The 27,403-nt window shown below is 46.4% G+C and overlaps 1 protein-coding gene across 6 annotated transcripts in view; it reads right to left on the reverse strand.

Annotated features, from left to right (window-relative positions):
• TSHZ2 (teashirt zinc finger homeobox 2) overlaps window positions 1-27,403 on the reverse strand; it is a 460,946-nt gene that overhangs the window by 183,789 nt on the left and 249,754 nt on the right. For 3 of the 6 annotated variants that reach the window (XM_011280753.4, XM_006929653.5, XM_019826344.3), the window contains exon 2: window positions 3,585-6,657. In XM_011280753.4, the coding sequence (XP_011279055.1) occupies window positions 3,593-6,657 (3,065 nt within the window). In that variant the 3' untranslated portion in view covers window positions 3,585-3,592. Of the gene's footprint in view, window positions 1-1,647; window positions 6,658-27,403 lie in introns of those variants that run through there. The other 3 variants (XM_019826348.3, XM_019826347.3, XM_003983378.6) reach the window with 2 other exon arrangements.

The raw sequence follows: 27,403 nt of genomic DNA on the forward strand, positions 1-27,403 counted from the left end.
AAGAAGGGAGGTAAGGAGAAAGGGAAGGAGAAAGGAGTGGGGGGGGAAGGAAGGAGGAAGGGAGGGAGGGAGGAAGGAGGGAGGTAAGGAGAAAGGGAAGTAGAAAAGAGGGGGGGAGGTAAGGAGGAAGGGAGGGAGGGGGAAAGAAGGAGGGGGGTAGGAAGGAGGGAAGGAGAAGGGAAGGAGGAAGGAAGGGAGGGAGGTAAAGAGGAAGGAAGGGAGGAATATTCCTCTAATGGATGAAGCAAAGGGCCATGTCTCTTACAGACATTAATGAATCCATCCCCTTTGCTCTTTCCAGAATGCCATATAATCCATTTGTGAGGGTTGCCAGATTTAGCAAATAAAAATACAGAATGCCCAGTTAAATTGGAATCTCAGACAAACAATGAGTAATTTTGTTTGTTTGTTTGTTTTTTTAGTAAAAATATGGCCCATGCAATACTTGGGACATGCTTATTCTACAAACTTGTCATTTATCTGAAATTCACATGTAACTGGACATCTTGTATTTTATTTGGCAAGTTTACATGCTGTTCACCCTGAAAGTGTGTCTTTCTCAAATCGCCCGCAGCAAAGGTGGCTGCCTCTTGGACTCGAATTCATTCTTGCCCCCCATTTCGGGACGAGGTGTGCTGCTAACCTTGCACGCTGCGTTACCCGGAAATGACTGTAATTTCAAGTCTTTGTGCATTTTAGCCTCGTTGATTTGCTCTTTGTTTAATTTCTGTTCCTCGAGAGCGTGCGGCTTTTAAACGTATGTACAAATACCGACTGAAATTGTTCTAGAACACTCCTGTCCTAAAACAGGGCTGCACAATGTAATGTTGTCTAATTAATTTTTAACGAAAAGTCGCCTTTCCTATTTGGCCGAGCACCGTGCAGCGTTCAAGACCTATCTGAGAAAGGAAAGAAAATTCGGGGCAGAATTTGCATCTTGCGGAGAACACAGACACGGCAAACTCCCGATTCTTCCGTAAACTCGTGACCACGCTTTTCTCAAACATCGTGTCGTTTGGTACCACTTGTGGTACCACGCGTACCAGCTAAAATCAGAGCGCCGGGTAACAGCCATCTCGTTTTGTGATCGTTTAAAAACATCTATGCATAATTCTAAGCATTGGGCAACGTACTGAGTGTTGTTCTAAGAGAGGACATGCCTCCCGAGGTGACCAGAGCATCACAAAGCCATCTCGGCGCCAAGTCGGGAGCTACTCCGGCAGATTGTCTTATCTTTAGTATTGACCCAAACACACCACACACGTACATTCCTACTGCTTTGAACGAGTCTTAAATACTCAAACTTGGTTTTCTGTCATCCTAGCTCGAAAGCACAGCATCACGGTGTTTATATAAGAATGGAGCTTTGGTTTCATACAGTGATTTACTCTGTAATACGGTGCTTCAAAAGTCCAAAGCCTGCGGAGGAATGAGAAAAGAGCTATCCTGTCTTTGTATTTACCTTATTTGTTAAGGGCCTTTCGTGTAGGTTTTTCCAAATGATCAGTTTACTTTTGCTTCCTCAGAACAGACATGCACGATTCCGATTTTGACCAAGGGTTTCTTCTTCTCCCATCTCTCTATTTACATACCGCGATGTTTTGGCAACGATATTAATTTTTTTTCCAAAGAATGATTACAAACCTAACAGGTGGAAAATTGGTCTTTATTGTAGCACAAATAAACATTACCTATTGGTCCTCTTGACCATGGTTTGGACCCTGCCACTATGGGATTGGAAACATCTCTCTTCTCTCTGGGTATTCTGTATATATCCACCTTTTTTTTTTTTCTTTTTCAAGGACCAGAAAAGTATAATAGCAAGTTACATAAGATTTAAAATGTTATATAGCAAATAAATAGAATGTCGCCAAGCCCCGAGCTCACTTAGAGATCCAATAGCTGAATTTTGGCTTTTCTCTCAATAGTACGAGCTGAACAAATCATGCTTGGAAAGCAAGAGATGAATCTGCCGGTTGCACATTTTAATTATCGTGATAAAAACATGCAAACAAAACAATAGTCTTCATTTGCGCCCACGTAGCCATTGGACCTATAGGATGGGTTCCCCTTTATCAGAAGCTCTTAGATCTTCTCACTGAGGGGACAGGCCCAGATTTCCACCCTTTCTTTCATCCTGACCATCCTCACGCTCGGCAAGTCTCCCCACCTGACGTGAGGGGAGCCCAAAGCCGCACCCACATAAATATCCCTCCTTCCGCTTGGGAGGTCTGCCAGTGCTCATACCTTTGTGGCTCGATCTGAAAGTCTCCTATGTAAAAAAAAGGCTCTGACGATGGGGAGGGGGGGGTGGCGAGGGTGGATACAGTATTATCGGCTGTTCGTATCTTACTGTGAATGAACTGAAGGAACTAAGCTGTCACCTAGCGTGACATTGACTGGACTGGTAAGTGCTGAGGCTGTAAGTCAGGTCGGGTCCCCGTCTGGGGCGCGGCCCGAGGTGGGGGGACAACTTGAATATGTGTGGAGGTCCTTTGCATGTGGCGGGGGTGGGGGGGGTCATGCTGAAGGGGAGAGAAAAGGAAGTAGACAAAATACAAAAAAGAGAGATGAATGCATTGGGTGAAGACCCAGCCTCGAAAACAGTTGACACGGCCGGTGTGGCAAGACTGCCAAGGCATTTGACCTTGGCCTCTGTCCTCTTTCTTGGAGGTGACATAGATAGTCTGGGCACCAGTGACTATACAAGGCACAGAACTTCTATGATACACGATGCAAATTATCTGGATGCCGCGGGACCCCATGTGCATTGGCAATGGGCGTTCGGAAAGTCCTTTGTTTGTTTAGGTAAAATAAACTCTCGAGGGCATGCAGCGCATCTATCTTTGTTAAGGGTCGACGCTCATATTAGTCTATCCTAAAGAAAACCGAAAGATGAGAGAAGAAAGTAAGCTTCCTCTCTCTTCACCCCAGTGTTCGGCAGTGAATATTTTTCTGCCGTCTGACTACAGGCCAGATGCCCTTTCCTGGCAACCCTAACAGAGGCGACAGACAGAGGGACGGGCGGGGCAGGTATCAGCAGCGATCGCTGAAAGGAAGCTGCCAAAAGCATCGATTGCAAGCAATAATAGCAAAGTCCACGAGCTGATTTAGGAAATCTCTGCACAGCGGCTGCCCCCAGGAACTCTGCAACGCTCATTCGGTTGCTCAGCCTTAACTCGCTCCCTACGTCATCAGCGTCGCTATGGGAAGGCGAGGGGGTGAGACGGGACCGTGGTGGTGGTGGTGGTGGTGGGGGTCTGTACGTATTAATTAAAGTGAGGTGTAGCGTCGGCTGGAGGGCCTTGGGGTCCCTAAGGGGATCACGCCTCGTGAGGCGGTAAAATCTGCACGCGCCAACTCTCTGAACTCGTGTCCGTCTGTTCACCAACTCTAACCTGGAGACATTGGGAGAGCGGCTAGGACTTATCGCGTTCTAGTGTCTCATGCAAGTAAGTCCTACTCCAGCAGGCTCCTGTCCTCTCTTGGTACCGGGAGACGTGAGCTGCCTCTAAGCAGACCCATCTCCCAACAAGAAGCTCCTCACAAGGCTACTGTCCCGTCACCTGGGAGCAAACCCATACCTGAAGAGCTATTCCTCGTCCACGTCTGTGACAAACTGAGAGTGGTGTTCGGGTGACTTGGCGTGCGTTTTGCTCAGGTGGAGTTTTACTGCGTGTTTGCTCGCAAATGTCCGACAGCACAACTTACACTTGAACTTAGAGTCTGTGTCCTCTTCGCCAGCTACGGTTTCCGGAGACCTCTGAGCCGACGACACCCGCGAGATCTCTTGCTCCGCCTTGCCTTGCTGTTCCACCGCCATGCGGGTCATGTCCTTCATTTGGAAACCCAGGTGCGACTCCAGGTGGCTGATGTAGGTGGAAGGGGTTCTAAACTGGGAGGCACAGTCACTGCAATAAAAGACGGGGTGTCCTTTGTCCATGTTTTTCAGGAACTTCGTCCCGCCCGTTTTCCGAAGTTGGTACTTGACGTTTGCCAGCCAGTGGCTGATCGTGGTCATCGAGAGCCCCGTGAACTTCGAGATTTGCATTCGCTCTTGAGGGCCCAGGTCGGACAGCAGGTACTTGCCCTCGGACGTCTGGAACAGACTCGAGGCGAACTGCGCTTGTAGGATCAGGAGGTGCTGAGGGTTCCAGTTGGACTGCCGGCCCTTCCTCTTATGCAGGGTCGAGACCTCGCTGGAGACGTCCTCAAAGCGCCTGACATCCATTTCCAGCTTCATGGGGGCGCCCCTCGAGGAAGCGGCGGGCTTTGGGGTGGTGGCCTTGGGGAGGACCTTGACCATGTCGGCGATGTCAGACAGGGCGTGCTTCTGAGGTGGGGACGTACAGGATTGTGCTTGCGAGGACTCGGCTTTCTTGCTCTTGGACTTGGTCAGGTCGATGGGCTGATCGTTGCTCTCGAACAGGTAGCGCCTGGACACGCTGGCCGGCCGCGTGGGGGCAGGACTCAAGCCCGGCTTGTCCATGACGCCGAGACTCGACTTGTGGAACATCGACATTGTGCTTGAGCTTGGGCTGGAGCAGGAAGGGGAGCGCAGGGGTTCCGTGGCCTTGCCCAGGTGATTGTTCAGGACGGACTGCAGGGCGCTGAGTGGGTTGATGCATGGCAGGGCCGGGGCACGCGTGGGCAGGGCGCACCCGTTGCTGAGGGAGTGCGCTGGCTCGAGGGGCGGGCGTTTCTCGGGCTCGCCGCCCTCCTCCACCAGCCTGGCCTCCTCCTTCAGGAGACAAGGCTCAGCCTTCTTGGACTCGGAAGGGGTTTCGCTCTTGGAGAAAGCATCCCCGTCGCAGTGGCTGAAAGGTGAGGCCTCTTCCTGGGGACTTTCTTTCCCACACTCCTTCGCGACCTCGTCTTTGTCGTCTGGCTCCTTCTTCACTTGAGTGTATGGGGCCAGGTTGGTGGGCACAGAGACCAGCGGCATTACTTTCCACTTTGGGGCAATTGGCCTCAGCTTGTTGGTGAGGTTAGGGCGAATCTGCAGGACCTGGGATCCCAAGGGCAGGGCAGGCTTGGCGCCCTCCGACAGCTGATAGGCCGCGTGGATGCTGGGGTACGCGCTCCAGCTGGGAGCCCCGTTCTGGGCTTTGTTGATGGCCGTGGTGACGGTGTTTTCCAACGACTTCAAAATGTCCCCTCCGCCCTTGGAGCCGTCTTCCAAATCCTCCTCCCTTAGATACTGATACTTCATCGTAGGGTCTAGCGGCTTCTGGAGAGCGTCTTCGTACTCCTCGCTCTTCAGGACTTTCTCGTCCTTGCTGATCTCCTCCGGTTTTTCCTTTTTGCTCTCTCTCTTCGGCTCGGTTGTCGAGGCCGCACGGTCAGAGGCGGAGTCACCTGACGGCCTGGGAGCCAGCGAATCGCTGTTTGGGGCGTCCGACAAAGCCTGCATTTTCTCCACGGCCAGCGGGTCCAACACCAGCTGCTTCCCTTTCTTGGAGGCAGAGCTGGTGACCTTGAGAAAGTGCCCTGTGACCATCATGTGGGTGGTGAGCTGCTGCAGGGTGTCGTGGGAGCTGCCACACTCCATGCACTTGAGGATCTGGGACTTGCAGGCCTCAAACTGCCAGGTGTAGCTGGCGCCGTTCTGGTAGCCGTAGCGGTTGTTGGACGACAGCTGCAGGCCGGCCGTCTTCTGAGAGGAGAACGACTCCGCAAACGAGCCCGTGGTCGAGTCGGGGGAGCAAGGTCGGTTGACGTCGAAGACGCGCTTCTTGGCCGGGGTGACCGTTTTCGACGAAATGGTGGGCACTGGCTCCTTCAAAGGCACTTTTTGGTAATGTTTTGTTTTTATCATGTGGACGCTCAAATCTTGGAGGGAGTCGAAGGAGTCGCCACAGAACATGCATTTCAGAACCTTCTGAGCATCCTCCTTGTCCATATCCTGGAAAGCCCGTTTCCGGGGCTTGGAGTAGCCCGTGGGTCTCAGCTTGTCCTTTTTGCGGTTGTCGTCTTGGTAGTGGCCCGTCTCATTCATGTGCACGGTCAGCTCCACCAGGGTGTCGTAGGCGGCGCTGCACTGCCGGCACCGGAAGCGGCTGGCCCCGGTGAACGCCGACCCGCACATCTTGCCGCTCTGCCGGTACAGCTGCACCGAGCTGAACAGGCTGGGCTTCCCCACGGATCGGGAAGGCAAGTTCTGCTGCAGGCTTTTGGACAGCGCGTCCTGATGCCAGTCGAAGTCGGTCTTGCTGCTGCCGTTGCGCGGGTCGCAGGGCCGCCTCTCGCCGCCGGACAGCTTGAAGCCGAGGCCCAGGCCCGACCAGTAGGAGTCGGACAGGATGTTGGCGTAGACGGCGGTCATTTTATCCATGCAGTTGTGGCTTTCGTTGGGAGGCTTGGGGTGCGCGCTGGCTTTCTTGTCCGCGGCGTCTCGACCGCAGACGCTCTTGACGTCCGACACCTGATCGCTGGCATCGCTCAGCAGAGACTCGTTCTCCACGTCCTGATTGGACAGGTGGCTTCCCGGAGAGTTCTGGTAGCTGAAGCAGCCTTTCTGCTCGGGGCCCGTTTCTAGCTCCTCGTCTGTCCCCGGGTCATTGCTGCCCTGAAGCGGAGCTACCGAACCACTGTCCTCCTCTTCCTCCTCTTCTTTTATTTCCTCTCCTTCCTTCAGCTGCTCCTCCTGGGCGTAGCCTGCAAGAGAAGTAGAGGAGGATATGAGATAATAGTGGCGGGTCCCATATTCCGTCCCAGTCTCCCCGCTTGGAGCGAGTGCTGCCAATACCGAATCGAATAGCGAGCGAATCTACGCTTTTAGTAACTGCAAACCACGGACACAGGAAAAAGCCAAATGGTGTCCCGTGTGCTATCTAAGGCCTTTTTTTAATTGACAGGAGTCACAGATCTTTTTAAATGCCTAGAGTCCCAAGTTAATAACATTCATGTTTAGGGAATACCTAGCGCTCTGATAGTCGGACTGTGGCTAAATTCATAGGTACCACTTTCAGGAAAGCTGGGCTGGAATTCAACCCTACAAAAACAGATCTTTACGGAGAAGGACGTTGGCTCACGAGAAAACTAGATTTGACCCTTGGCATCTCCGTGGTAAGGTTTACCGAGAGCCTTGGATATGCTGGCATACAATTATCCTAATAAATCATATTTGAGTGCTTGTAGGTAATTGAGATGCACTGCCATTATATTTTTGATAGCCGGTGTCTTTTTGCTATAACAGTTTTATTTGTAGAGAGTCACACGGCAGGAAGAGAGATTACGGAGTATCGAATAAAATCTTCCGTCGATAGCTAAAAAATTACGTAAGCTCGGCAAACATAATGATTTTAAAATAATAGCAAATGGTGTTGGAATGGGAGATTTGGGGGCTTTCCTATTATTCTCAAACAGGTTTATGAAGACCTTTTCAGACAAGGCTGAAAATGCCCTCTCGATCTTGTGCCTGTAATTTCAAATGCTTTGTGATTTGTGGGTGTCCGTCATGAGATGCCAATTATACGTTTGATTTGTAGATGCAAAATGCTATTGGGGATGCATGCCTTCCCTTCTCTGAGAGGATTTAGGGCCAGTAATTGCACAGGGAAAATGAAGGCATGAGAGAGCGGCACAAGAGAGCGGGTGCAGAGGGAATTAATGGGCAAATATCCATCAACAGAGATGGGGAAAGTGACTATTTATGCCCATGTGTTCATTTCTTTCACCTGGCCTTTTCAGAGCCTCGTGGATAAAATGCAACTAAAGAGGGACCAGAGCAAGGGAGATTCAGTCTTAGATTTGCAAGGCTTGCGTGATCCCAATGCAGTGTTTTCCTGGTGTGCTCTTCTCTTCCGTCTGAGTGCAGGTGGGTGCCTGGGAGAAACCCTAGGGTGGTGCCATGTTCCCATTCACCAGCGAGCAAGCTGGGAAAAGAGTGATCATGCATGGAGGTCTGTCCCATGGGCAGGCAGAGCGAGTTAGAATAGAAGACAAAGGGGTTTGTTGGGCATAAGGCAGCTCCAGTCAGAAACTCCAAAGGCTCCTGCTGCCGCTGCTAAAGATAAATGTTTATTGAGCAATCGCTACCTCCTAGGAGCCCTGCTAACCACCGCAAATGCCTTCTTCCATTTTGTCTGATTGCCCACACGATGGAGGAACTATTATTATTTTCACTTCACGGATGGGGAAAACTGAGGCTCTAAGGTTAAGAAATTTGCCCAAGGCCACCCAGTTAGTATGGCAGTGTCACAACATGCCTGTTTGGTGAGAGAGTCCGTGGGTCTAACCACTACGCTCCACTCTCTATGACCAACCTAAAGGATAAGAGAACTTCGCGGAGACCCAAAGGTTAAAGGTTAGGCAGTGGCATTTTAGGGAAATGTCACTAAGTAGGTAATCACTTGGGAGGGGAGAAATGCTGGAGACGAGAACCCATGATTTAAAGGACATGGCACCATAAAACAAGACGCAATGTAAAAACTGGGTTTAGCCATGAGCTTGGCGGTTGTGTTCATTCTAGATTTGACCATTATTGTCACTGTTGTTCTGTTTCTGCTCTCCTAGCAAGCTGACCAGTGGGGTTTTCATTAAACTAGTGTTGCTGGTCTCCGGTTCCATAAATTGGTTTGATGAAAACAGAAGGTACTCAGTCTAGTTGAGCAGCCATTAGTAAGTGGTCATTCCTTGCAAGAAAACCTAGCTTAAAAGAACTGAATGACTAAATTAGACCACCCCCGCCCCCCCCCCCCATCCCCACTGCATTTTCTTTTTCCTGGACTAATTTGTATGTTTGCAAATCAGTATTTGGTATGTGAGTCATATCATTAAGCTCAAGGAGAAAGCCTGTTATAAAATGAATAAATGAGTTGCTACAGAGCCAAACAAAATACTCCAAAGCAACAGGCAAATTTTATCAATCAAACAGGGTCACTTTTGAGAATTAAAAGGGCTTTATTGCTCAAAATCTGGGACGACACTCATTAGCCAGAGCTGTTCCAGGCCAACTGAGACATACAGTTACATATCTATGAGCTATACGACCATAGCAACACACACACACACACACACACACACACACACACACACGCCTACACCCACAGACCAGTGGAAAAAAAATCTAGGAGGAAAAAAGAGGTTTCTGCCACCACAACTGATTAAGAGTGTGGCCAGGCCAGGTTTTACTCGGCTCACCATTTTCGGTGTGTAGCACAGGGCCTGGCATTTGGTTGGAAGCAACTCATGTTACTGTGTGTGTGTGTGTGTGTGTGTGTGTGTTGATGAAATATACACACGTGTGTGTGCACACAGGTGTGCACATGCATGCACCAACGCCCGCCCCATTATCGGCCCGGCCGATATAGTCATTCTCACACAGGAGGAAATAAGTGTTTTTGGCTTTTTTTCCCTGCTGACATCTGGAAGCTGTGCTTTCCGGACCAGCCCACCTTCACAGTCTACTTTGTCCTTCTAAATGGATTCCCCAGAAGAAATGTCAGAGACGGCAAATGCCTCCCCCACAATACAGATAAAATTTTCTGCTTAATTAGGCATTGACATGTTTACTATAACCTTTACAGAAGAGTAACTCATGCTGAGAGACCCTTTTTGTCTGTTTTCTCCTGCAGGACAGACTAAATCTCACGCACCCGATAAGGTAACACATTGAAAGGCTTCATAAAAAAAAAAAAGGCCAAAGCGTCCGTCGAAGTGAATGTATTTTAACGACGGATGAGGGTTCCAAGGAGTTTCTAAAAACACGTTTTGATATTACACATTTCAAACCGCTCACTTGACTTAAGTGATTTTGTTTGCCACCAGCGGCTGATGAGAGAGAGGAAAGATAGCCAGAATATGGGTGATCTGGGTGTGTAATGAGTAGCTGTCTCTCTCTCTATTGATGATTTGTTTAATAAGATCGCATCGTGTGTAAATCTTGGTAAAGTGGATGAGTGGCAAGTTTATTCTTAGGAATCCTCATTTAACAAAAGAAACTGGATCACCATTATGTCAAGGCACAATAAAAAGAACCGTTCTCTGTGGAACCTCCTTGCCGATTTCAGGTTGAAGATCAAATTCTGTGGTGGCAAACACCCCCCAGTTCCAACCTCAATTTCTAATCTCATCCCTTGCCACTGACGCCCTCTGGCCACACGAAGCTTCCCCATCCCCAGGACAGCTACTTCCTAAGCAAACCCTGTCAGTGCTACGTCTAAGTGACTGACTCGAGAAACCATTTCTCTTCTACTCCAGGGCCACCACACTGACTGTGCCACCCCCACTGTTCACTAGGATAAGTGGGCTTCCTGCTTCTGCTTCCTCCAGGCCGTTTTGTAGGGAACGGCTAGAATTTTCTTTGTCGAAAGAATAAGGTTTTGGGTGGTGACATTAACTCCTGCAGTGTCTTTGTGCAGCACTCAAGATGAAATCCAAGTCCTTAGTGTGGTCTGTAGGGCTTGCCGGACTTGGGGTCCACCACCCTGTGTTATTACTCCATACCCTCACCCTGCTCTCCATGCCTGAGGCATGACAGCCTGCTTGTTCCTTCCTGACTTTGCCAATCCTTTCTGTGACTTGGCTCCTTGCAGTTGTAGACCTCTCTGTTCCAGAGGGTTCTTCCTCCAGACCTTCACATGGTGGTCCCTTTTCGTCCTTCAGGTCTCAGTTTCCGGGACTCCTTCTCCAGAAGGCTGTCCCGCCCCGTCTCCCCTTCTCTGTGTAACCCCAGGCCACACCCACCTACTTCTTGAGATCCCTGTAGTACCTACCACACTCTGAGATCATCATGTTTTCCTACTGGCTGATTGTCCCCTCCGTCTAAATATAAAGATGAAATGCTTGTCCCCATGGAGACCTTGCTTTCCCCAACGCTCAGATTGAAGCCTGGCATGGAACGGTGTCCAAAAATTTATCTGAGCACACGAATGCGTAGATCATACAACTTAAAGGGATTTTTCCGGTTGCAAACTCTGTCTCCACATCTTGACGGTGCAATTGGAAGCTGTGATGGGTAAAGCTCCCTCCCCTAACCTCCAGTATAGATCAGATATGAACTATGACCACCCTGACCCGCTCCTCTCAATGGGGTCATCTTTTCAGACCACCACAGCCACCAATGTTCTTGTCGCCAGAAATCCCCGAGCTGTGAATTTAAACTTTTAAGTAGGAAGACTGAAAATAAGCATCAAGACTGCAAAGTGTCAGAAAATTCATCCATAATGTGAGCAGACTTCTATTCAAAAGAGACTCACACATGGGAACTTGGAAAGTACGGACTGATTTTTCCATGAAGATAGTCTATCAGCTGTTCCGGGATACAGGTTCCACAAATAGGAGGGTGGTCTTTCCCTGAATTCTTGATTTTACTAAGGAGAAATGGGAGTGCCTCGGTGGCTCTGTCGGTTAAGCATCCGACTCTTGACTTGAGTTCAGGTAATGATCTCGCGGTTTGTGAGATCAAGCCCTGCATCCGACTCTGCGCTGACAGTGCAGAATCTGCTTGGGACTCTCTCTCTCCCTCTCTCTCTGCCCCTCCTCTCTCTCTCTCTCTCAAAATAAATAAATAAACCTTAAAAAAAAAACAAAGGAGAAATGTCCCTGGAGAAATATATTTTATATGCTACGAACTTTTTACCCTATTATGTATGTCAGTAAAATTCAGAAATAAACTCTTAAATTTTAGAAATTTCCTCTTATAGCAAAGGTTAAAAAACAAAAGAGATATTTTTTTAAATTGCCACCTGAATTGTTTCAAAAATGTCTGTTCAGAATGATTTACATGAAATTGTGCAAAATAATTCATGGGTTGCATGATGTTAGATAGCAAAAATTTTTTTTTTTCCAGGCAAACATTTTTGTAGTTGCCTTGAAAATCCACAATAGAGTGTTTACTGTAAAGACACTGGCAGTTTTTAAAGTGGCAGTAGAGGTGGGACAGTTACAACCCGAGAAGAATATAAAATTCAAGAAGGCTGATTTTCAAAAACTAAACCAGAATTCAACCAAGACCTCATTTAAAAACATACCCAGTGGTGACAGGATCATTTTCGCCAATCTACCCCACTAAATGACAGTTTAAAATCACACAAAGATTCCACAGTGTGCAGGGCGGACATAAATGAAGGTATCGCAAGAATTGCTCGCCGTGTACCCAGTAGGTACGCTAAATGATGACACAGAGGAAGGTCTCCCTGTCACGAGTCTCTAGTGTTTTGGTGACTGTGGTCTAGAAATCTGTTAATATGTATATTATTATTGGCACTAATTGGCACTCTCGTTGGCAGCCTGAGTAAAGAGATAAGAGGACCTCGTTCAAGGAGACTGCGTGCCTCCCGATGGTGGCCAGGCCCTGAGCGAAGGCCGGTCGGAGGGCTGTGCGGAGGAGATCCGAAGCTTTGTGTTTCAGGATGTTGGGCTGGGGGGCCGTGGATCCCTGACGCTGTTCTGGAGCACAGACGTCAAACTTTCTGAGAATCTGGGTACCACGAGCCAAGGCTCGGTCTCCCTGCAGCCTGGGCTCATCATCTAAGCTCATGCACCTTTCTAAACAGGAAAGTTGTCAACTGGCAAAGTGAAATTCACGACATATGGATTTTTATTCCCACCACACTATGCATGACTCATTAACGTGATTGTAGGCACAGGTCAAGAGAGAAGGGCTCATTCCCTCTGTCTGAATGTCAGAACCAAACAAATAGAAATCCCTGTTTATTTTATTAAATTGTTTTTCTTTAATGTTTATTTATTTTTGAGAGACACAGAGAGAGAGAGACAGAGTCTGAGCAGGAGAGGGGCTGAGAGAGAGGGAGGCACAGAATTTGAAGTAGGGTCCAGCCTTTGAGCTGTCAGCACAGAGCCTGAGGTAGGGCTTGAGCTCATGGACTGTGAGATCATGACCTGAGCTGAAGTCAGACGCTCAACTGACAGAGCTACCCAGGCACCCCAGAAATCCCTGTTTAGAGGTGGGCTGGGGGCAGCAGCAGGGGGACTTCTCCTGAGCCCATAAGTGCTCTCTAGAGATGGACCGAGAGCTTTTCGAAGGTCATCAAGAACAACAGCATCTCTTTTATAAACACCTCCTGCACACCATTCAGTCAATGGGAACATTTTACTTGCGCGATGCGATGCACATCAGGTGGGGTCCGTGTGGAACCAGAAACCGTCCATTTAGTTAACATGCTCTTGTTGTGGGCACTTTCTTGAGTCATCCTCCTAGCACTTTGGACCATGAAGCTGCTTTCTAATCACGCTCTGCGTCTTTCTCCACATCTTCGCCGTCAGCCAAAAAAGGACTGAGCGGATTTGTACCAGTGGAAGGGGATGCGCCGTCATCCCTTGGTGGTTCGTCTGTTTATTTGTTTAATCAAGAAATAGTTATTCTGCACCTACTGCATGCAAGGTAGCTCAGTCAAACTGCCCTGGAACATCCATCACGGTGGTTCTCCAAAGGCCAAGGAAAGTAGACAGAGGAGTTATGGAGAGAGGTTAGACACCGCGGTTGGGGAGAAAGACGTCACGGGAAGGCTATGCAGTACTGGAGGTGGGAAGGTAATTCAAGTGGGCAAAGTAGGCCAGAGGGAAGAAAAACAATCCTCCATTGCAAAGGTAAGTAGTGTGCTCACTCAGCTAGATAGAGAGATCCGGAGGAGCCGTGGGCGGTGGAAAGCTTATATCACAGTAAAGAATCCAGCAGCTATGAAAGGACTGGCCATGGGGGGGCTTAGGGTTGCCAGGTATTTCGGTTGGCCACACGGGGTAGATGAAACCAAATATGTCTGGGACCTATCCATTTGCAACCTCTGAGGCCAGGAAGCCAAGGGAGGCAAAGAGTTTGAAGATCTGGCATGCTCCGCTGGTGCTTTTATCTACCAGTTCTTTGACCCTGATTCCTTATCAGTGAGTAGGTGTGACAATCCCAAGCCTGCCTACCTCCCTGGGACACAGAAGGAAATGGAAGAGAAAGTGACTCGTGAGCCCTCGCTACTCAAAGATTTGTCTTTGGAACGGCAGCAACCGCAGCTCGGAATTTGTTAGAAATGCGGACTCTCAACCCCAGCCCAGGCCTAGGGAAGAGGAATCGCTTCACAAGATTCCCGGGGGATTCCTATGTTCAACGATGGTGGAGAAGTCTTGTGGTGAACTGCAAAACTATTAGCTGGTAGCAAGGTATGTAGCAATCTGCCTCTCTCTGCCTGTGTTCCTCCTGGCGTGTGGGTACAGGCTTTGTGAAAAGAGAATATACGTCTTTGAGAGGCCCAGCCCCTGTCCTCTCCAAGGACCAAAAGATGAAATGCCTGACGCTTAGACCATTGCTCCCCGTTGACGCTGGGAAGCACTGAGCGAGAGAAAAATACAAGTCACTGATTGAAGGACTGACCAGTTAAGGAAGAGATAGGATGGTCCACTGGCCGTGGGACCAGTCAGGTCTCAGTTCAAACCTGCCACTTACTCTTAATGTGATCTTGGGAAAGCTGCTGAAATGTTCAGGGGATCAGTGTCCTCATCTACAAATGGGAATCATTACAGCGTCTACTTCATAGGAAAGATAGGAGCGTCAAACATGATAAAGTATGGAAAACACCAAGGCGAGAGGACAACCTCCCAACTTCCTGGGCCTGTTCTAGGCATTTCATAAATACCTCACATCCTGACCTCCCACCTGAACCCACAGACGGCTGACATCAGTTGGTTTTGGCACCTTTTTATTCCTAGATCCTATTCTGAGCCAACAGCTTTTAGATGATATTTGCATGAGATATGAACCAGCTTTGCATGTGTCATGCATAAGAAAAGAGCTTCCTCCAGCTTGGGGTTTGTTACTTAACATTAAATCATTCCTACAAGGAGCCTGTGGTATGTGTGCTGGGAACTTCCGCAGAAGTGATGTGCAAACATTGAATAGCGAGTTATTAGGTCATTACCCATAATGATCATGTCTGCAGTCCTCAAGAAATAAAGCAACCCACCATCCAAGGGGAAAGGTCTTTGTTGGATGCCTTGGGCTTTGCACTGAAGAGAAATGACTAATGCTCAAAGCAGAAGGTCTAGAAAAATGCTCTGTATTTAGCTACCTAGAGTATCAGTTCAGTGTATAGTATTATTGGGAAACATCCTGGTGACAATTTTAAAAGGCAGAAGGAGAAAATATTCATGGAGGAGGGTTAGAAAGGGGGTTAGTTCATCAGCTTTCTGGTAGTTCCAGTTTAGAAGTCATTATCCTTATATTAGTTTCACACCAAGAGAGCCATAAATCAGGAGGAGGGGATAAAACAAAGTGAAATGAAACAGGGACAAAGAAACTACACAACAGGACTGAGGCTTTCCTATCAAATTAAGATTTTCAGGCTTTGGCTTTTCAAGTGGTAGCAATCATTTTCGGAAAAATGCGCATCCTGATTTTCTATACATTTTCCTCACACAGGGACATAGAAACACACTCACACATACACAGTTCTTTCCAAGACCGTAAGGTTTGGAGTGCTTTTTTTCTCCCCCCCCCCTCAAGAAAAAGGACAGTGAATCATTGTCTAGAACGATCTTCAGAAAGTATATGAAGCTGAAGCAGCATCTGTATTGTTTTAGAAATATATTACCATTTTACTTGAAATAACATCATTAGCACGACCATCCCACGGAGTGAGAAGGTGATCTTGTTCCCTTCTTGCCTGGCCTGAAGTCAAACATCTTTTCTTTTCTTTTTTTTTCTTTCTTTTTTTTGGCAAATGCTGCTGCTTTCTCTGAAATATTTCATGCAGATAATGGATAATGACCACTTCTCATTGCGTTTTCTCGAAGACGTCTAACTGCATTAGCCAAGAATGGAGAAATTTTAACCTGCTTCTTTTGCTAAGTTCATAGCTGTGACCACTTGCCATTAAGAAAGAGAAAGAAGAAAGAAAAGAAAGAGAAAGAAAGAAAGAAAGAAAGAAAGAAAGAAAGAAAGAAAGAAAGAAAGAAAGAAAGAAGGAAGGAAAGAAAGAAAGAAAGAAAGGAAGAAAGGGAGGACCTCAGAGAATCTAAATTTGTACTCTCAGAAAGCCATCTGGCCTTTGCTTTCCTGGTGAAGAGTCTTCGCTTTCTCTAGAATCACAGAAATCTGAGGTGGAAAGACCTCTTGTATCTTATGGCCAATTCAACATTAGCCAGGGAAGGGTTTCCTTGTCCTGGTGTTATTCAGTTCTATGACTAATGGCTCAAACATTGGACCTTCCAACTCTTCATGTTGGATCCCCCTCCAACATGATTGTTATGGCCAGTGTGGCTATAAGCACCACTCTTCCTTGCCATCTTCCCCCTAGGAGCAGAGCTGGGTTTCTACCATGATACAATTGGATCAAATCTAGGGATTGCAGAAAGCTTTTAGTTCAAGCTTTCATGATACACTTTTGCCACTTTATTAACACTTCAGTCAAGTAACCCCTCAACATATGCTTGAACATCCTCAATAATGGAGAACTCCCAGCTTTGAGGCAGCCTACTCTCTATGAAAAAAAGTACTGATAGCTAACATCTATTGAGAACAAACGTACACATAAAAGCCAGTGGACTAATTTTTTATATGTGTTACGTTATTTGCTCCCCACAATAACACTATTCGTCTTTCAAATTCCATCTTAACAGGTGATGACATTGAGTTGTAGAGAATGTTAATTACATCTCCAGAGTCACAGAGCTGAATTGGGACTTGAATTTGGATCTGTCAAGCTCTACAGTCTTCTGGATTCTTCTTTTTCCCTCACTCTCTGTATCTAATTTGTCAGTCAGAGATATCAATTTTATTTCCAGAATAAATCAAAACTCTTCTTGCTGTCATCCACCGCCAGGCCACTGCCTTGGGCCAGGCTGCCATCATTTCTTCCCTGGTAGATGTGGTGGCCTCTTCAATTGGTGGCCACTCTTGCTCTCCTATGGTCCATCAACTTGTGCAGCAGTGATGGGGACCTGCTAAATGGAGACCCAGGGTCCTCTGTGCAACCCTCTCAATAGCCTTCCTTGGCCCGTAGGTTCATGCTCCCTAATGCAGCCTGCAGCTCTGAGATGACCTTTCCTCTTTCCATTTCACACCCCTCCCATCAGTGTCCCCTCGGTGATGTCAAAAGACAAAATTCTCCCACCTATTCCCTAACTCACCAAATTCTTTTCTCCCTTAAGGCCTTTGAAATTCTGCTTCTCCTTCATGGAAGGTCTCCCCCTTTTCTTATGTCTGATTCTTTCTCAGTCTTCTAGTGTCAGCTCAAAGGCCTGTCTTCAGAGGGGTCATCTCTGATCATGGTAACTGCCACGCACTCCCCCCAAATCCCCAATTGCCAGTTATTTTCTGTCTCAGCCCCCTCATTTTTCTTGTGCAGTTCTTATCCCAATTTTCAGCCATTTTATTCCCCTATTCACTTGGTTGTTTGGCTTCACAAAGGGACCTTACGCCCCTCCCAGGGCAGGCTGAGTCCACCTTCACCTCTGTATTCCATTGCTATCCAGGGCCCAACTGGTTGAATACAGGAAGAAATAAATGAATGACTGGGTTGAGAAATGAATGAGTGAGTGATTGCATCAGTAAAGCACAGTCTTCTCTAGCTGACAAACTTAGATTGCATTGTATGGTCCCAACCCACTTTCAAACCATAGAGAACACCAAGAAGACTTTTTAAGAGGATATCCCTTTGGATGGTTGAGGTTCCACATGGGGTGGGCTGGTCCTCCTGGGAGGCAGAGGAGGCCAGGAACAGATGGGGGTGTAGATTCAGGGGCACTGAAAAGACTCTTTCCTCTTCAACTCTGAAGCCTTTTACACTCTACTTCATGCCTCAAACCCTGCAATTTGCCTCTTGTTGATCTGGCATGAGGCAAGCCAAGAATTCATCCCCTGTAAAAATATGAAGACTTACTCTTTTATCTCACCTTCACACCTTAGGGTGAATGGATTTATCAGATCATTTCCTGGTAGCTGGTTTCTGTAGAAGAACACATGACCCTAGGAGCCAACGGGGTCATCATCATACTCTAACCCAGGGGTTCTCAACCTGGAGCAAGTTCAAATGCACCCAAAGGGACATTTGGCAATGTCTGGAGACATCTTTGGTTGTTAAAACTGGAGAAGAGGTTCTATTGACAACGAGTGGGTAGAGAGGCCAGGGATGCTTCTAAACACCCTACAGTGCACATGACAGTCCCCAAGAACAAAGAATTATTTAGCCCCACATGTAAATAGTTTAAAAATGTTGCAAAGTCAAGGTCAGCTGTAGCTTCAGGACTTGGTGGTAAGGAAGGGGGTTACTCGTCCTCTCTCTCTAGTTGTCAGTGAAACAGAGGGTTCCCTGGAGGAGGACACTCTGTCATTGAAGGAGAACCAGAAGGCAAAGGGAGTGCACCACCTTCATTGGGGATGTAACATGGAATTGAAGAGCACAATGTCTTCCTGGGTTCAAATCTCACCTCTGCCACATCTTCTATTGTCATTTTGAGCAAACTAACCACCTCTGTGGGTCTCAATCTCTTCATCTCTAAATTGGAGATAATAATTACACCCACCGCAAAGATGACTAGATTTGAGATAATTGGAAAGACCTCAGAATGCATGGTAATAGGAAGTATTCGATATATTCCTCCTCTCATTATTATAAGAACAAAGACCTAGCCATGAAGAGGAACACTATGGGGCCGGATTTCTCAGGACTGTGAGTATTTATTCTTTCAAGCGTTGGCTGAAAAAAAAATATCCATAAAGTTCTTAGCATTATTTTCAATCAATTCCTTCTGGATTCATTTAAATCCCCTTATCAGATTGAGTATTTTTATGCTACAAGAAACAAACAAACAAACAAGTTAATGATGAAAGGGATTAGCATCTCTAAATAACTCCGGTAACTCTGTCAAATAAATCTTGACCTATTTCAGTTCTTAATTAACTAGGTTAGCTTTTAAATGAGGCAACTTGTATAAAACAGCCAGTCAGATCTGGGGCCAAATCCCCACTGGACAGTTGGATGAAGCAGTTCTTCTTGGAAATGACCCAGTTTCTGGGAGATACAGAGGTCTTCGATCTTTTTGAATCGACAGTTTGAATAATCTAATAGAGAATTGTCTAGGGTTTTCTGACCCTTTGATTTCAGGTGAGGGTTGGTTTAAGAATGGCCTTTTTAAGACTTGTCATCTTTTCTGGGTCTCTACCTATAAAGGAGATAGGCAAATAGGAAAAGTCTTGAGGTTACTATATCAGCACCACCCATGTAGTACTAAATTAGTCATTGTCCCAGGAGTGGGCAGTGGGAGAAGACAACACTATCCAGTGATCTAATATCCTCCAATGGTGAACACTGATAGATGGCTACAGATAATACAGCCACTATCTTGTCCTTGGTATTTTCTGTTTTATGTATTTTCCTCTACTTTCTATATCTTCTGATGTTGGTTCTCAGTCAGCGCCTGAACCACTCTCATATAAGTGAAATTTTCCCAAAAATAATAATACATGTGGTTTTCCCCCCCTCACAATAACAAAAAGGCAGTGTTCAGTGAATTGGTTAGTTCATTTGATTTGGGGTGTCAAAGATAATTTTTTAAAAATTGTTTTGCAATGTTTTATTATTTATTTTTGAGAGGGGGGGAGGGGCAGAGAGAGAGAGAGAGGGAGACACAGAATCCAGAGCAGCTCCAGGCTCTGAGCCATCAGCACAGAGCCCGACGCGGGGCTCGAATTCACAAGCTGTGAGATCATGACCTGAGCTGAAGTCGGACGCTTAACCGACGGAGCCACCCAGGTGCCCCCTAAAGGTAATTTTTCTTTACCTAGAGAAATTATAAGAAAAAGACCCAGAACTTTCTGAGCTGGGGAAGGATGTTTAAACACGAGTTGAATCATTGGAAAAGCATCTTATATGCAGTCTCTAACATCTTCGAATAGCTATTGGGAGATAGAAGGCAAATTAGCAGTTACACCTTAGACTTTCAAAGAGGACATTGGTGGGTTTCCAGATCTTGTCAATTGTTTGTTACTTACAGGCATTTAAAAATGAACGTGGCCAATTCTTGGACAGTGCTGAAAAGACCACCAGCGTTCCAGGATACATTATAGTAAGCAATGCGGTTGCTCCCCAATTTATGAAGTATGGGTGTGATTGGTGGCACCCAGGTCTGTTGGGGCTCAAATCTGTCTCACCTAATCACATTGCAATAGTGGCTTATCTATGGGATTAGGCCTCAGCTAGGCCAACAGGTGATCAGCACTCTCCATTTGATTTGATGATTAAGAAAGTAAGGGTCTCTCCCTTTGGCTTTTCTTGTTCTTCTGCATGAATATATAATCTTACAAGTTGCTAATAGCAATTTCACTACCATGAGGGAAGTTAGCCTAAGGACTAAGCTAGCATATACAAGAGCAGAGAGCCAAGAAAGTTACAACCAGTTGGAGGGGGGACCTTGATCAAACTCTACCAGAAGCCTTCCTGTCTTTGTACTTTGAAATTTCAGGAGCAAATAATCCTCTTTACCACTTAAGGTATTTGGGGTGAGTTACTTGCAACCAAGAGCTTCATGGTATAGCTATTAATCTGTGTACCTTTCATAGTTTGGATGCGGGTATTACTTTATAGATGACATTTTTACCAAGAAAGGTACATTCACCTTGCCATGTCCTACATTGCTTTATTCCTTGGTATGTATATCCTTTTGCCCTTAACAATTATGACCTTTTGTTTGTTTGTTTGACAAAGTATAAGGTAATCCTGTCCATTAATTATCCATGATGACAAGAAGGTCAATACCACAAAATTTGGGATTCCTGTTCGTAGGCAAGCACTCAATCCGTTGTTAGTTACACATGGACGATTTTGAATTCTGAACCCATTTACATGCCATCTCTGCCCTGAGCGCGTTTCCAAGCTCCCCGAGTACAATTCTCCCTTTTTTCCTGTGATCCATAGGACTTTACCCATAACTCTTAGCAGACCCATCAAATTGTGACTCTTGAGCTCACCTCCCAGAAAGTAACCTCTTTAAGAGCAAGGAAGTTATTTGTGTTTGTCTTCGCACACCCAGCACTGGGAGTTTTTGGCACATGATAAGGGTGCCATAAATGCTCTTTTCTCTCCTTGTCTATTTTGTGTTCTACAACTTTACACATGGTCTTATACATGGTCAGTGCTTCAGAATGTTGCTTAAATACAACAGCAGAGACAGTGTTTACCCAAGGAGGGTCCCAGCCCCCAAGTGTACCCTGAATTAGAGACACACATGGCCTCCCACCAATCTTTCTGGTGGTACCCAATACATTTTTCACGACTCGGCTCCGGGTGATTTGGCCCCCTAGGGACATTTGGCAATGTCTGAAGATATTTTGGTTGTTGTAACTATGGAGGGGAGTGGGTGTGCTACTGGCATCTAGTGGGTGGAGACCAGAGATACTGTTAAATGTTCCACAATGCATAGAGCACCCCCCCCCCCCGCCACCCAACAAAGAATGATCTGGTCCATATGTCAGTACTGTTGAGACTGAGAGACTCTGAATTGAAAATCTTTCTCTCCAATTGGAACATGAGCCCCACGAATGTGGGGGATTATCCACTTCATTCATTCCTACATTCCCAGTACCAGTCACAGTTCTTGAGGTGACTGTTTTCTGCTTTTGCCAGAACACCCTCCACCCCTCACTGTGGGCCATTTTGGTGGGGTGCTCTGTCCCCATCCATTTTCCCCCTGCTTTTGCAATTTGGGTGTGTTAATAATTGAAATCATCTCCTCTTTTCATGTTAAATTAGGTAGTGTAATTGATTTTTATTTTTTTAAGGCAGAAGATCAATTTGGACTGATGTAGTTATAACATTGTCAGAGCTAGGCTCTATAAATCTACTCCCTTCAAGGCACATTGGGAAGGAGCCAGCAGGACACAGATTTTGGTCTTTGGGAGATTAATTTAATGAACCTCCATTGCACCTGGACCCTTTTCCTTTAAGAACGATCCAGATAGCATATGTATGTGTTTAAATGTCTGGTATTTTGTTTAAAGAGCAGTGAGGTAGGACAAAAACATAAGAACTTTCTCTTTCCTCTTTTTTTTTTTGAAATATGGGCACACTATCTCAGTGTGGCCAATCAGACTGTTGCCCCATAGAATTCAAATTCTGAAACCGTGACTCAAGCATGGAAAATGGTTGGAGTGGGTCCATCCTAACAAGAACATCATGAAGAGATCTCCTTTGATTTCGTCCCCTTCACCTTCAGAGCCACACTGACTTTTTCCCTTTCAGCGCTCTGTTCCATGCTCCTTCTAGCACATTGCTGGTCTTGACTGAAGTTAGCCAGAGGTAATATTTGTTGCTCATAACCAAAGACACCACTGGCTAACAGATGATGCACAATACATACTTTGAGTAAAAGAATGGATTTGTTCTAACTCTAACAAAGTGGCTTCTTTGCATGTTAGAATAAAGCAACCTCAAGCATGTGGTGCCACTGCTTGGTATTCATTCATTAGAGGGTAGTTTAAATGTTCATAGACAAATGGACATACCATAAAGCAATGCTAATAAGAACACCTTATTTCCGGAAACCGGAAATCTCCCTCCAAGGCCAGACTCCTGTCCATCCAGATGTACCTCTGTCCATAGATCCTGCCTGAATGCATCGGTCTGCCTTGAAAATGCTTTTTAGAAACACATCATCCCCAATGACTTGAATGTACCCGTCTAGAGTATGTTTCCAGCGCTCATAGTCTATTGTGTCAATAATCTGCATATTTAAGAGTCCCCACATGCTCATTGAGACGATAGATGGGGCTAGTACAGTCTACTGGGTCAAAAATCTGCTTTAAATAGTCTATATACACAGTCGGTTGAGTAAATAACAGCATTTTCAAAAAGCCCCTAAATATATAATAACATGATAAATCGCATCAGCTCCTAAAGATGGAGACTCGCTACCGCTGATCAGGAAAATGATGTGTGCTTTAACAAGCCACTTACAAATGATCTCATCTCTTCCAGCCGTGGGAGCATTATCTTTCCCTCTGCTCTATTTTTCATATGTAGAGGAAAGGCACCCAAACACACACACACACACACACACACACACACACGCACACGCACACCCACATGCGCACACACAAAGACAGGCATATATGTATGCTCGATATCATCTTGCACAAACCAACTGGGCTTCAGCCGGTTGTCCAGATGTAGGGAGGCAAGCCCCGAGAGCAAGGTTCTTCTCACTTTGGTCTGGAGGGTTCTCCCTCGATCGGCTGGGTGCCATTCAGAGTTAGGAGGGGATCCAAGCGCACGAAAACAGTTCTGCTAAAATCAACCAGGGGCATTGCTTTTGGGACCCGCATGTGACCTCCTTTTGCTGTGAAGGTGACTTATTCCCTATCACTTCGTTAGAACCCTGTTTGCTTAAAAACAGCTTCTATCTGTACAGTATTCTAATAGCTGCCACTTACTTGGTGCTTTACAGCTGTTTTTTTGTTTTTGTTTTTGTTTTGGCTTCCAACACTCCAATGGTGGGGGTGATATTGCTGGTTCCAGTTTTAAAGATGGAGGAATTTTGGGAATGCAAGCTGGAGCAGCCACTCTGGAACACAGTATGGAGGTTCCTCAAAAAACTAAAAATAGAACCACCCTACGACCCAGAAATTGCACTACTAGGCATTTATCCATGGGATACAGGGGTGCTGTTTCGAAGGGACACACGCACCCCCATGTTTATAGCAGCACGATCAACAGTAGCCAAAGTATGGAAAGAGCCCAAATGGCCATCGATGGATGAACGGATAAAGAAGATGTGGTATATATATCCAATGGAGTATTCCTCGGCAATCAAAAAGAATGAGCTCTGGCCATTTGCAACTACATGGATGGAACTGGAGGGTATTAGGCTAAGTGAAATTAGTCAGTGAAAAATCATATGACTTCACTCGTATGAGGACTTTAAGAGACAAAACAGGGGCGCCTGGGTGGCGCAGTCGGTTAAGCGTCCGACTTCAGCCAGGTCACGATCTCATGGCCCGTGAGTTCGAGCCCCGCGTCAGGCTCTGGGCTGATGGCTCAGAGCCTGGAGCCTGTTTCCGATGCTGTGTCTCCCTCTCTCTCTGCCCCTCCCCCGTTCATGCTCTGTCTCTCTCTGTCCCAAAAATAAATAAATGTTGAAAAAAAAATTAAAAAAAAAAGAGAGAAAACAGATCAACATAAGGGAAGGGAAACAAAAATAAAATAAAAACAGGGAGGGGGACAAAACAGAAGTGTCATAAATATGGAGAACAAACGGAGGGTTACTGGAGGGGTTGTGGGAGGGGGGGATGGGCTAAATGGGAAACACTTAGGAATCTACTCCTGAAATCATTGTTGCACTGGATGCTAACTAACTTGGATGTAAATTTTAAAAAATAAAAAGTAAAATAAAATGAACTCAGAAAAAAAAATTGAGTTTTGTTCAGATGAACATAAGGGAAGGGAAGCAAAAATATAAAAACAGGGAGGGGGACAAAACATAAGAGACTCTTAAATATGGGAAACAAACAGAGGGTTACAGGAGGGGTTGTGGGAGGGGGGGATGGGAGGGGAGGATGGGGAAGGGCACTAAGGAATCTACTCCTGAAAACATTGTGGCACTATATGGTAACTAACTTGGATGTAAATTAAAAAAAAAAAGTTCTGTTCTTGCTCAGTAGACAGAATTTCTTATTGAGTGTGGTTAAAAACGTAATAATATAGGTAATTAAAAAGAAAGAAAGAAAGAAAGAAAGAAAGAAAGAAAGAAAGAAAGAAAGAAAGAAAGATGGAGGAATTTAAGCTTTGGGGAGTCGAACAACTTGCCTAAGATCACACAGACAGAGATGGGGAGACCTGGGCTTTGAAGAAAGCTTAAGGCGGCTCGGGAGCCAATGCCCTCTCGTGGCTGTGTGTGCTGTTCTTGGCCGTGCCCTGCTCTGGTCTGGTGTGCTTCGTGCTGGCGTGGGTGCTTCTACTCGTTCCTCTGTGGACCTTGCATTTTGCAGAACCTTGCATGCATGTTACGGTGTTTGTGGGGGAAATTAGGTTAGGGCAGGCCACTTGAAAACTAAGCAAATAGGCGTCCAGAACGTAACGGAATGAGAGCAAACATAATAAAAATATGGGTCTAGTTAAAAACACTTGTTAAATTCGTTATATTAAAGGAACGCGGTAGCCCATAAAGGACTTTGCCTTGTAACTACAGAAGTGACAGCAGTTGGGTAGAAAGGACTCTCTGGGGGCAGTGAGACTGCGGGATTAGAGACAGGTCACATGAAAATGGTCAGGGAGAGGTGATGATTAGACTTTCGAGGCTGACCGTCCGAGCAGGAAGTCAACGGGCCCTCTAGGAACTGACTGCCTTTTCAGTGGCTTCCTGCATTCAACTTTCTATTTGGCTGCTGTTATTCAGGGGTGCTGAACAATAACGTGTGAGGACAAAAACCACAGGTGAATCAATGTGACGTCCTCATTATATTCGTGTCATTGACCGATTTGCCAATCAGGAATGAGCTCATTCGCTTTACAGAAATATGAGGTGCCATGGAACAGACGTTCTTTTATCTTTCACCCTTAAAGACCTTTCATGGTGAGCAGACTCAGTTGCTAAAATCCTGGGTGCCTCACCAATAAAACCTTAACATTGAATTAATTACTCGAGCAAACCAACTTGAAATAAAGATGGCAAATCTCAATATCTTCCAGACTACAGAAGTGGCACCTTACGAAATCTCCTGTTCTCGGGGAGACATACGAGAGCTTCCCCTTTACTTCTTTGAGTGCCTACTGTATGCCTGACGGTATGCACTTTATTTTTGGAGATAGTCCCGCGAGGTAGACATTTTGCCTGCTGCTATAGAGGTGAGGAATTTGAGGGGTAACCGAAGAGATACGCGTGGTTCTCTAGTAGAGTCTGGGAGAAGTAGGACAGAGACTGAGCACGCAGCCCAGAGGCACATGTGGGCTCTCTCTGCCCATGCTGGGGGGGCGAAGGAAGTTCGGGAGCTCAGTCCCAGATACTGAAAGTCAAGAATGGTCACCACCTCCTCTCCCCTCGGGCTACCTCGATTCCTCCAGGAATCAATTCCCTCCCCGCCACCTACACTCAATTCTGGAAATTCTTAGCAGTCAGGATGAAAGATACACCAGGTTACGTCACTTCCCTGCTCCACGGTCCCCAGGGAAATCCGCCTCACTCACAGAGAAAGCCAAAGCTCTCACCTTGGCCTCAGATTTATGTGCATGTCAGCTCTCCCTTTCGACTCTGCCCCCCTCTCCCCTTCCTCTCTCTCTGGGTTTTCTGCTGCAGTCACACTGGCCTCTTCACCATTTCTCAAGCAAACCAGGAACACTCCCATCTTAGGCTTGCGCTAGCTGGTCCCTCTGTGCGTTTCCTCCACCTTCTTTAAATCTTGGCTGACATGTAATTTCCTAACGAAGCTCCTTCTGATCATCACCCTGTTTAAAATTGTAACTGGTCTCCCGACTCTCTCAGGATTGCCGATTCTTTGACCCAGCTCTACTTTTCTTTTTCCACAGCACCTACCGTATTCGAGCTTACCGTAGAAAGGAGTTCTTTATGACTTCTATTGTTTTTTTTAATTTTTTTTTCAACGTTTATTTATTTTGGGGACAGAGAGAGACAGAGCTTGAACGGGGGAGGGGCAGAGAGAGAGGGAGACACAGAATCGGAAACAGGCTCCAGGCTCCGAGCCGTCAGCCCAGAGCCCGACGTGGGGCTCGAACTCCCGGACCGCGAGATCGTGACCTGGCTGAAGTCGGACGCTTAACCGACGGCGCCACCCAGGCGCCCCACATTTATTCATTTTTTGATAGAGAGAGACAGAGTGTGAGCAGGGGAGGGGGAGAGAGAGAGAGAGAGAGAGAGAGAGAGAGAGAGAGAATCTTAAGCAGGCTCCATACTGCTAGCTCAGAGTCTGATGCGGGGCTCAAACTCATGATCCACGAGACTATGACCTGAGCCGAAATCAAGAATCAAGATGCTCAACCGAGCCACCCAGGTGCCCCTACTGCGATCTTTCTTGTCAGTTTATAGCTCTCTAAGAGCAAGGGGCCTTTGTCTGGGTGGCTGGATGCTGCTGTGTAATCCCTTAGAGCAGTACAGAGCACATAGTAGGTGCTCAATAAATATGTACTGAAGGACTCCACGGATATTTAAGAACCTTGTCCACCTGCAACGCTACGAAGTGAACACACATTATCCACTCACCGGGACCTTTCCGGGGTTGCGGTGGGTTTGCACGGACTTTCTATTCTCTGATAAAGAGCAGCTCCCAGGACACTAGTCTTACTTCATAGACTTCCCAGTAATGCTAATCTTTGTAAAATTCTGTCTGGTTCTATACGGAAGAGTGAATCTAAGAGCAGAAACACAGAGATGCCTACTGCAAAGTTAAAGATGCCTCTTAATCAGAAAAATACTTAATGGAACCATGCTTTCAGCTGAGTTGGGTTTA

This window comes from Felis catus, chromosome A3 (genome assembly GCF_018350175.1).
Source record: "Felis catus isolate Fca126 chromosome A3, F.catus_Fca126_mat1.0, whole genome shotgun sequence".
Classification (NCBI taxonomy): Eukaryota; Metazoa; Chordata; class Mammalia; order Carnivora; family Felidae; genus Felis; species Felis catus.